Source organism: Hypomesus nipponensis, chromosome 25, assembly GCF_054491055.1.
Source record: "Hypomesus nipponensis isolate SF chromosome 25, ASM5449105v1, whole genome shotgun sequence".
Classification (NCBI taxonomy): Eukaryota; Metazoa; Chordata; class Actinopteri; order Osmeriformes; family Osmeridae; genus Hypomesus; species Hypomesus nipponensis.
Genome location: NC_140385.1, coordinates 6,459,080 through 6,470,622, shown reverse-complemented (window position 1 = coordinate 6,470,622; position 11,543 = coordinate 6,459,080). Strand labels below are relative to the sequence as shown.

Sequence of the window (11,543 nt, the reverse complement as noted above, 5' to 3'; positions counted from 1 at the left end):
TCGGCTCTCCTCTGCTCTTCTGGTCATGACAGGGTTGCGTGCCTTTCCTCAAGGGTTTCTGGCCTTTGTCCAGGTTTGACTCGTACATTTGACACACACACACACAAAGTCATTTTTCTTTAACCAAGAATATGCCTTTGCTATTGCTTTCAAATGTTTTGTCGATATGTGAGAATAAATGGACGCTATTCTGTAGGCTGAAACTGTACCTCGGCGTACCTGTTCTATATTACGCAACACTGCATCTCAGAAAAGCACACGCACTCACCTGAAAGCTCAACCAGATGCTAGTGGACAAAGGAAGATGTATTTTCATATGTGTGTACTTTGGAACGTACGTAGGAATATGTCACTGTTATTAATCCATGCAATTAAACAGCCATGAAAATGTTTGTCGCCGTTGATGTATGGTTGATTTCCCTCCATTAGGTGGTGGTGTGGCTTTGTGTACATTGCTAGGTGTGTTGGGGATTCATTTCAAACCAGTTTGTTTTAACCATAGGCTGCCGAGAATTTGATGTCATGGGTCTGTGTGTTTACTTCCTGGTGTTGTTCAAAAGTTAGACACGTAATTGTACAATAACTTCTGACAGGAAAAGTCTGACAGGAAAAGACCCATACAAAGCCATTTGTTCATGCTTAAGTTTGCATATGCACACTGGAATACCTTGCTCTAAAAACAACAGACGTTCAAAGAATTTCCTCCCAAACCCTGTGGTAAGAAAGTAGAAAGACTGATATATTCAACTTCTTGAGTGGTATTAAACGTTATACACCATTCGTATCGCTGAGTGTATAGAATTCCTCATTGGGAATGAGTCAATTACAAGTCCATAGACTAAATCATTGATAGTATTTTGCTTTGTTTTTAAAAATAAAGATAAAACATATGATACATTCACTAAGGGTTTTGTCTCATTTAAGTACAAGTACAGAAGGTATGTGTAAAATAAAGCAAAGCAGTCTTATACCTTAGCAGAAGAAATTCATTGTTACGTCTGTTGCTTTGCTTATTGGCCTATCTTCAGAACAACTCAACGTGGTAGCAGGATAAAACTACCTTTATTTCGGGGCACAAGATCTTTTTCTCAGTGGACAGAACCGCACAAGCCCAGTCAACAGAGAAGAAGAGACTGTGAGAGAGCAGGATATTCAGTCTGTGTTTCAATAATGGCAAGAAGCCAGTCCTCCGCAAGGTCACTGCGGTTACCGACGCTGTTGGGACAGTTTTACAATATGTAAATCATTGACGCCTAGACTGTTAGGCCACACCCACTCTCTACGGTGCTTTTGTAAAGCTCTGCCGTGTTCGGGCTTATGCCTCCTTCCTCTTGGCTAAAGGCCAGCTACAGAGATGGGGGCAAGGCATGGCCCTGCAAGGGTTGTGTCCACCTGTATAGCAACCACAGGACAGGTCATAGCAACAGCCGTCTAGCGTACGGTCGATACATAGCCTACTAAATCAAAGACAGAGGAATGCATGGACATACTTGGGGAAAGAAAGGCAATTTCCATTTAATTGATGTGATGTGTTCACATGATATATTATGGTGATTTTATTTTAAATATATGTCGTCCCATTTTATGAATTAAAAGCTTATGTGATTGAGAGCGCGCACATCACGTGGGTGATGGGAAAGACAGACAGACAGATATTAACAGACGAAGAGAAAGAATAAGAAAGGTTTATCTTACAAGCAATGACTGTGGGTGTCACCATTTTGTTCGTGGTAAGAGGTAGGCTACAGCAAACGCACAAAGGCCTACGACTAATGTCAATATTTGCAGCATGTCATCCTGTTAACTATAACGTTCTTTATCATCAGTCATTTCTTTTCAATGTGTTTATGTGTGTGAAAGAGAATCAGAGGCAGAGGGCAAGCATTGATGACAGGGCTAATATTAGGTAAATAGTCTGAGATCGGATGACATCATTTAGTGTTACCACAACTGTTTCCATCGCGTCCAAATTATCCCGCTGCTGTCCACACCTAGACACGTGATCCTACCTCTGCCACAGTCAAATGAGACGCGAGTAAACATGGGAAATGAGTCTGACAATCAACGGGAAACCGTGTTCACAACATCACCCCCTGTTGTTCAAATGGTGAATCTACCCTGGGTCGAGAACCGCGTGCGTTACTTAATTATGTAACAGTACTATATCAAAATGGGTAATTCCCTTCTTTAAAATCAGCGGAATCGCAATGTGTGATCGAAACGGGTACTGAAGCCAACATGGTGTGTGCCTGGAGGCGGAGGCGAGCCTGATTGCATATGTAAGGTCAGGACCAAAATTGCGGTCGAGGGTAATCTCTAATATTAACCGTCGGCGCCAAACACCTCTCCTTTCCACCTCTCATCCAGCTGACGTTAATAATGACATCAAGAGTAGAGAAGCAGAAAGAGAAAGAGAGATGTAAGGAGAGGAGAGATTTGACTGACTGACTCCATATTCAAAATTAATATGATAGATTATCTCATTTTATTACTTCATATTAGAAAGGGAGGAGAGCAGCATAAAGCCAGGACGGAACGAGGGGAAAGATGGAAATGAGAAAAAGAAGCTGCTGAATATTGAATAGTAAAGGAATGATAATGAAGAATGGATGGATGTGTATCAATTTATTATAGAATCAATTCATTATACACTGCATAGGCTACATCTATAAAGAACTTGTTACATCACGTTGGCTATAAACGTCTTCTCTTTGGACTAGAATTAAATACGTCAAAATACTTTTATTAGTGTCAACATTCATTTCTTTTATTAAGTTAGGCATATTTTCTCTTTTTAAATACACCCCTGTAAAACATGACATAAAAAACAAAATTTGGGACAAGTGGGAAACTGATTTGATTATTCTGAGCTGAAGTTCGGAAAGCAATACAGTCAATATGATCATATGCATGTCATAAATAGGCACATGGAATGAAATAAACACCATGAACTCATACCAACACATTTTTCTAAAATCTTTGTGCAATGGAACATAACTTCAGTTTGAGAGTCCAGGAAAGCTTAGAGAAATGTAATGACGAGAGGTATTTTGGTTTGGAAAGACCAAAATAGAATATTGTCATATATACATGTACGTATGTTATACTTTGGAGTATGCAAGGACACTTTGTAGCGGTAACGTCCATGTTCTGGACATAAAAATCAAAATAATTTCAACATGAAACACACATTTGGTGACATGCATGTCACTAAATCTCATGAGACAAATACAGAGGGCACGTGCTATTCATCACATCCGCACACACACACACACACACACACACACACACACACACACACACACACACACACACACACAGGTCAAACTAAAGGCATTTTTGGTGCCCACATCCAGTAAAAACAAAATTCACAGAACTTAATCCACACAGTTAAAATGTAAATTTAGGCTGATCGTATGCATTTCCTATATAATACGTCTACAAGATAAGGCATTGGCACAGCTAATCATCAGATCCTCTGTAAAATGTGGGATCCAGAATCTTGCAGAGAGGCACAGACTAAAAGAGAAAAAATAACTTTTGTCTGTATGGGGGTATAAATATCAAAAACTCATAGTAGCTTCCTGTTAAACATACAAAATCATACATTCACCGTCACATGACTAGGGGGAAACAGAGAAGTCTGCTTGTAGAGGAGAGGACATGACACCCATGGTCTGCAGGGCCCTCACCATTCAAACTAGCTAGAGATTGTACCTTGGAAGGATGTGCTTTGGTATAAAGTTCGGACTCAAAAAGTGCACTTGGCTCTCATATGAACTACATTTAATGCAGCATCTACACCCTGGACACAAGCCCAGGGAGTCACATGACCACCGAGGGATCCTCAGTGGAGTCTGGAAAAATGAAGTCTAGTTTCCCCAAGATTTGGTCTGTTTTGATGGTGGCTGCTTATTTTGGAAGGGTATATGGACGCTCATGGCACACACACACACACACACACACCTCCTTAGGAAGGTATAACATTGGCAGAATGGCCAAGACATTGACTTTGGCTTTCCTCCTCCCCATTGTCATTGTCACAGTTCTCTCAACTCGTTCGGCTGCAGAAGGGAAGGGGCGTGGAGGGGGGAGGGACCCACCTCGGACTGACATGGCTCCCGTCCAATGACTACTCTCCGGCATGGACACGTCATCTTGCCGCTTGGTTTTGAAAGTGTCTAATTCGATTCCCAATTTCTGTTATTTCTGCCGAGCTCTGTAGGAGACCAGGAGGACGTGATGAGGGTTTTGAACGTTAAAGCGAGCACGAGAGAGAGAGAGAAAGAGAGACTGAAGATAAATAGGTCTCACCTTGCCTTCACTTTGTGTTGGCTTCTTGCGCCTGAGATGGAGAGAGAGACGAGAAGAGGAAAAAAACCAAACAAACAAAAAATCAATGAACTTCAGTTTGATGAAAAACGAGCGTTAACCTACCAGCGCACGCTGCGTACAAACACAAACCGGCTCCTTAAAAATCAGGAGAATTGATATCAAATTTCCCCAAAAACATGGACATCTCCAACCAATTAAATCCAGTTGTCATGACATTCCAGAGAATCTCCTTTTCGGATTACCCAGTGTGGGACGGCGGCGCTCTCTTGGACTGACCTGTGACTCTGAGGTGGTCCTGCTGGGAAGCCCCGCCTCCACAGGGGACGAGGGCATGCTCCCATTGGACTCCGTGATCAGCAGGGTCCGCCTCTCCCTGGAGGGCTTGTCACACTTGGTCACCCGAAACCTGAGAGGGCGACAGGCACCATCACACCGGGTCACCAACACGACAACAACACGGGACGTAACGTCCGAGAAGAAGCAACGCCTAACCCAAACCATCAGTGGAAATAGTGACGCTCTGGATAAGAGCGTCTGCTAAATGACTAAATGTCCACAAACGTCGATCTATAGGGTCAGGTTGAATCAAGAGGGTTGTTGGAACATGACTAGGGGGCATGCTGCTGAAACTCAGATGACCAGCGTTCTGCTCTTGGTTGAATCGGTCTGGCGGGAGGATGGGAGATGGATTTCCCCTGGCACGGAGCCTGTGGTGTACTCAGAAAGGAAGGCACACTTCACTCTGTACGACACGTACGTACGCACGCACGCGTCACTCTCAATCTCTCTTAAACACGCCCGCATCACTCTCTCCTCCCATCATACACGCGCGCGCTCGCTCTCTCACCACACGGATGTAATTTAATCAGTGAATGAATATTCCCTCCTAGGTCGGGGCGACCCCAGACACCTCCATTCATCTGGACGAGCAAATTAAAACGGTGGCTCTCTGCATTCAGATCAGCACTCCAGGGTTGGGGGGGGGGGGAGGAAGACAAACACTCTTTCACCCACAATGCTGACTCACACACACACACATACACCTCACCTGCCCACCGCCAGCACCGTGACCTCGCCGTTGCTCCGGCGGTCTGTCCTCCTGTTTGAGGCCCTCCTCATCAGCGGCCAGCCCTTCTTGAGGTTGCAGCGGTTACAGATGTTCTGGTGGGCGCCCGCGCCCCCGATGGTGTGCAGGTGGTTACAGGTGTGCTTGGGCTTGTCTGCCGCCGCCGCCGGAGCGCCGGGGGACAGGGGCGTCGCCGGGAAGGTGGGCGTGACGGGGGAGGAGGGTGTGGCCAGGGAGGTGGGCGTGGCCGGGCTGGAGGAAAAGGATTATGGGAGTTGTGGTTAGAACTGCACAGCGGGCTGGATGATTTGGAGCTGTATGCATCATGGTTAGGTCAACGCCACATGTTTCTATAAGATATCGTGTACACGTGGGTGGGCTGGGCTGGATTTGGCTGCTTTAGAATAGTTCAAATGATGTGTGTGTGTGCGCACATATGTAGGCCCAGGGCCAAGACGTGAGTGTTTATACACAGCAGCTACCTGGTCATGCTGTGTGTACAGTCGTCTCTCTGCCTGGGTGTGTGTGTGTGTGTGTGTGTGTGAGAGAGAGACTGTCCTCTCCCAGTTCAGAGAGAAGTGGTGTAATGACTTAAGTGGTGGCAGGGCTGTATGCGGTGGCTCAGGGTGTGTGTGTGTGTGTGTGTGTGAGAGAGAGAGAACGAATCCGAGCACTTTGCCTTTACTTGTCTCCATTACCCACAGGAACACCATGGAAATGGGCTGGCAAGATTGGAGAGTGCGTGCATGTGTGTGTGTCGCAGTTAGGATAAGAGATGAAGAGAGGGATGAAAGATGCACGCACAGCAGTAGAAAGAAAGAAAAGTGATGAGTGGAATAGCGGGGCCCGTAGATGAAGGGTGAAGAACAGAGCGTACAGAGAGGGGGGGGGGGGTGAGAGAGGGATGAGTGCGTAAGGAGGAAAACGGAGGTTATGGATTAATGGCGTGGACAGCACCACTGCGGCGAGGAGGACTGAACCACTGCATCCAGAGAAACGAGAGAGAGAGAGAGAGAGAGAGAGAGAGAGAGAGAGAGAGAGAGAGAGAGAGGAGATCCAACCAACACTCTAAAACACGCCCTGCCAAGTCCTATTCCAAACCCTGACACACACACACACACACACAAGCCCCTAGTGAGTCATAAATTACCCTCCACCCCCTCGGTCACCCCCTTTAGGGGCCGCTCCAGCACCCCTAAGTGTTCTACTGGCAGACTGCCCACCCAGGCTGAGAGTGGGGGGGGGGGAGAGAGAGAGAGAGAGATACAGAGAGAGAGAGGAAGGGAGAGAGAGACAGAGGTGAGAGAAAGAGGGGTTAAAGAAGTTGAAGTGAGAGAGAGAAAATTAGGGAGAGCGACAGAAATGCAGAAAGAGAGGGAGGAAAGGAGCAAGAAGGAGGGAGAGAGAGAGATATGTGGGAAAAACTATTGCCGCCGTGCAGACTTTTCCAGAATAACCAATGTCTTGCCATACCTCATCCTGCTTCGCCGCCCAACCCTCCGGCAGCGATTTATACCCTCAGTCTCGTCACTCTGGCCGATATGTAAAAATATCTCCACTCTCCCTCCCTCCTTCCTTCCTTCCCCCCGTTCATTCCTCTTATGCCTCCTCAAGGTCGAGGCGCCTCACCCCCCACCCCCCCCCCCCCCTCCCCCCCTTCGGCTGAACGAAGACAGGAAGTGAAGACGTCTCGTCACAGGTTCATAGCTTTCATGTTCCACACTTTGATGTAGCACCGGTGGCTGTCCTCCATCACTGCCTCTCCCCACGAGGGTTGGCGGAGGTAAAGGCCAGGCCACGACGCAAGCCAACCTTTTGTTCCAGCACCTCGCCTAGACTGTAGTCAAGTGGTGATGAATACGACGCCGCCACCCATTAATCAATACGATATCCGCATAATGGGCCGAGTGTTTCAACATCTACCAGTGACTGGCTAGCGAGGAGAAGAGACCTTTATTAATCTCACGATGGTGGAACACGAACACACGTGCAGGGAGTCAGAACACTCGCACAGGCATGCCAGGGGCGTGCGCCAGAGAAATATGCCTCTGTCTTTATCCCTTTCCTGCTGTCTTACCTCCCAGGGAAGCCAGGAGCAGCGAGTAGCCATGGCAGCAAAGCCTATAGCGGCCAATCCAAGTGCTCATCCATGTTCTGTGCAGAGAACCCCCCCCCCCCTCCCCATGGGGAGAACATGCACACTCCACACAGAAAGGTCCGGTAGAAAGCCCACCTCAGCACCGATCAGTGCCCCATGGGGAATCGAACCCAGGACCTTCTTGCTGTGAGGCGTGGCCACTGTGCCGCACTAAAGTAAAGTGGTTCGGGCGTTTGAGGGATGAAAAAGTTCAATTTCCTAGTCAGCAGTGACTCAGGGGGCGATCGAAGCATGCCAATATGGCCAGGAAACTGGACAGGACTGCAATAGGACCTGAAAACTTTTTGTTTCAGGTCAAATCCAAACAAACTTGGATGTCTCATTTGATCAATTTAAGAGACAACACTGCCATCTAGTGGCTAGAAAGATGATCACACCCAGGTCACTCCCAACAACTATGATGTTCAGTTACTGATCCATACCAGTCTAATATGGGGAGAACTGCCACTCTCGGGAAACTTCCGGGTTCTGAACTGGTTGCAGTTCCACTTTAGTTCCATATGAGGGCACTAAGGGTCCATGCAGATGGAGGTTTATGGAGCTATACCCCTCAAAATCCACTTTTCTCTGGATATATTTTTGTCTAGTAATTTGAATTGCTGAGTGTTATTTATTTATTTATTTATTTTTAAGGCGATTTTTGTCTTAGAAAAACTTTTAAAATGTCAATGACGTCGTACACATAATTTCACATTGGTGTGTGTTTGTAGGAGGGCAGGGGTGTGATTGGAGCTGCAGAGCATAAACAGTAAGTCTACTTACCCATCTGAGTCAATGCTGTTTTCATGAACCATGGCTTTGAGAGCATCTGAATTTGCTGAAGACAAGAAGGGGGGGGGGGGGGGGGGACAAAGTCAGAGGAGGAGAGATGAAACTGATGCAGGAGCACAGAGAGAGTACGGACACTTCATAGAGGGAGCCTTTATTGGAAGACGGGGGCTAATGATAGGTCCCCCTAACGTGAGGAGGAGGGGGTACTAAATTAAAACTATAAATAACATCCATTACCATTGTTTAGACAAGAATAAAAACACGGTGGGCTAAATTCAAAAGGGAGTTTTTTTCTCCACATTTGTGCTTTGAGGTTAGGCATTCTAAACAAAGAAGTGTTTGCTCTGTTAAACACACTTGACCACTCCCAGGACCTCTGAGTGAGCACACTAGTGTTCCAATGCACTAACCCCAATCAACGGAACCTAACCGGAATCGAAGGCAGTAAAAGGGATTGTGCTGGTTTAGGACACCTCGTAAATCCACTGAATGGAATGAATGGAACCAACCCCATGTGCACCTGCCCTGAGTGCAATCATTTTCCACGTCCAGTTATCAACCTGATTATCACTACAATGACTCCTCCTCCTCTTCTTATCCTTCAAACAGAGCACACTCAGCATGTGTGACCGACAGGTGTTTATGACAAACTTGTTAAGCTGGGAGGGGGGGGTGGAGCAAGAGAAAGAGACAGAGGGATGAGTGCTTAAGGAGGAAACGGAGGTTATGGATTAATGGCGTGGACAGCACCACTGCGGCGAGGAGGACTGAACCACTGCATCCAGAGAAACAAGAGAGAGAGAGAGAAAGAGAGAGAAGGAAAGAAGGTGCATTTCATGGTGGACATTATGCTTGGGCCGTGTATGTGGTCGTGTCTTCCTATTCGTCAGCCTTTTCCACAACACACTATGCAGCGTCATCCCGACTCCCAGGTCACCTGAGTCATGGCCTCAATAGAGGAAACGAGGCCACACTACTAACCACTGTGACTCACCCCCCTGAGTAGGAAACTTCAGTCAATAAGATCGTGACAGGAAATGTGTACTACAGTAAGCTAATCTGGGGAAGGGAGGGTAGGGAGCTAGGGCTAAATCATTGACAGGATGGAGGTGAGGAACATAATCGGTCACTTTGTGTGTGTGTGTGTCACTAGAGTCTATCCAGGAAGACGTTTGCATAACGAGGATGAGTTTATCATCTTACTAGCTAAATATATTCGCTATCGAAGGACTCAATTCTCTGGATGTTGTCACTAGTATATTTAGTGTACGACATCCACAATGAGAATGTTCTAATTAAAGTCCTCGAAGCATGGGAATTGAGCAGAGGGATATGTTTGCTTTCAGTGGCAGCAATGCGAGTATAGCCAGCAAGGGTCTGACATGGGGAAACCCCACTTTAGATTTTCTGTTCTTGATGTGTAAAAGGGCATTTGAATTCTTCACTTGCTTGATCTGCTGTTCTCACACACACACACACACACAAAGGGGCTTGTCGTCTTACCTTCATTCTTCATGATGTAAAGAACAATCTGTCCAACGGTGTCATTGTTGCTTTCGCTGTAGGTATCGTTTAAGTCTGAAACACACACACACACACACGATAGAATTCAAACACAAACCAACCACATGTCTCAATTGTTTCCGTGAAAAGGTAGGGTCATTTCTAAGAAAGCTTGAACAAAAACCCAGGAAGAAAATACTTGTCTGTCCAGTTTTAGTTCAGCCAACATGCATTTTGATCTGAGCATTTCCATTCAGACAGACAAACACTATGTTGCCTGTGATGAAGGTACAAATGGAGGCTATGGATGGCCTGGTAACCCTGGTAACTAAGAATACCTCCTGTTATAATGCTGGTGTGTGAAAGCTGTAATATATACACAACTACAGTGTCACAGAAAGTTTTAATTAACTCATCCTGGAAGTTCATTCTATTCTTCGCTGTGTACTGGCCTCTAATTAGATGGTTGAACTAGTTTTCAAAAGAGGTATTCTGGAATGCTCGCCCCTCCTTACACACACACACACACACACACACACACAACCCCCTTCCTCCCAAAGGTCTGCAACCTCCGGGCATCTGAGACACACTTTCTCGTACTTCCTGTGGACTTCTTGTTTTGTTAACTTCTGGTAAGCGAGTAACTACAAGCAGTCTGGTTTTATCATTAATAGACTCTTCTAGCATTTCCTCAACTTGTGCAATGCCCGTAGAATATATTTCAGACTGTGCCCAGTTGATGGTTTTTCCTAGTTAGACAGAATGTGCTTTCTCCTGTACTTTTCCCTATTTCTAATCAAATAATTAGCCGAGTAGTAGCAAAGTCCCACTTTGTACAGTGTCCAGTTCTCAAGATAATCCCCGACACACAAAGATTTTAGGAATCCACCTACTCACTGATACTTTTCAATCAGCCAGGGTAGCTCAATAACGGCTGGAAAGGTCCTCCAGGAAGACAAAATGAACAGGGACTAGCTGAACAATGTAGGGGGAGATGGCAACATGATAGCGCTGTATAGAAGGGAAGCCCATTTCAGCTAAACCAGTGCACACAAACAGTGTGCTATTCAAATCCTTTCATCTCAACACAATACAGGATTGGAGGGATGGAGAGAGGGGAAAGACATTAGACAGGACACACACAGTTAGGTCTCGGCAAGGAGAACCCAAATGGAGACTCCACTCTGGGAGGGGTATAATAGGCTCCCTTCTTTCTCTGACGGGGAGATAAACAAGAGTTTACAAACAGGAGACATAATGCTACACGTCTGTCTTGCCGTGTCGGGAACACGGAACTCCCTGAAGACACACAATTAAACTGGAGTGTGTGGAGCAGAGGAAACACTGGTAGGTCACTATTCGGTTGCTAATCTCTTTTTTTTTATTTGTAAGGAGAGCAATATAGGGAGGGGAGAGAGAGAGAGCAACAAGGAAGTGCGGAGAGAGAGACAGGGGGAATAGGAGACAGCATTCCATCTCAGTGTTCTATAGCATGTCCTAGTTCAGAACTAGCATGCAGCAAGCTGGGACATAACCACAGGCAACGCAGGTCAAGTTCAAACATGAGGATCCCTCCATGTTCTGACACCGCCATCACGGCGGACAAACCGTGCACGATCACGGCCGGTTTTAATTCGACAGCTGCCGCGATTTCTGCTGTGAGACTTGGAATACTTGAATGTTGCACTTTTAACGTTACAGCTAGGCAGT

The 11,543-nt window shown here is 46.2% G+C and overlaps 1 protein-coding gene across 3 annotated transcripts in view; it reads right to left on the bottom strand.

The window, feature by feature from the left end:
- Positions 1–2,610: 2,610 nt before the first annotated feature.
- Positions 2,611–11,543, bottom strand: part of rell1 (RELT like 1) — a 19,177-nt gene continuing 10,244 nt past the window's right edge. For 2 of the 3 annotated variants that reach the window (XM_084691872.1, XM_084691873.1), the window contains exons 3-8: positions 9,834–9,908; positions 8,322–8,376; positions 5,384–5,653; positions 4,612–4,741; positions 4,315–4,345; positions 2,611–4,219 (exon numbers count right to left, since the gene is read on the bottom strand). In XM_084691872.1, coding sequence (XP_084547998.1) covers positions 4,322–4,345; positions 4,612–4,741; positions 5,384–5,653; positions 8,322–8,376; positions 9,834–9,908 — 554 coding nt within the window. In that variant the 3' untranslated portion in view covers positions 2,611–4,219; positions 4,315–4,321. The remainder of the gene's footprint in view (positions 4,220–4,314; positions 4,346–4,611; positions 4,742–5,383; positions 5,654–8,321; positions 8,377–9,833; positions 9,909–11,543) is intronic. The other variant, XR_014746773.1, reaches the window with a different exon arrangement.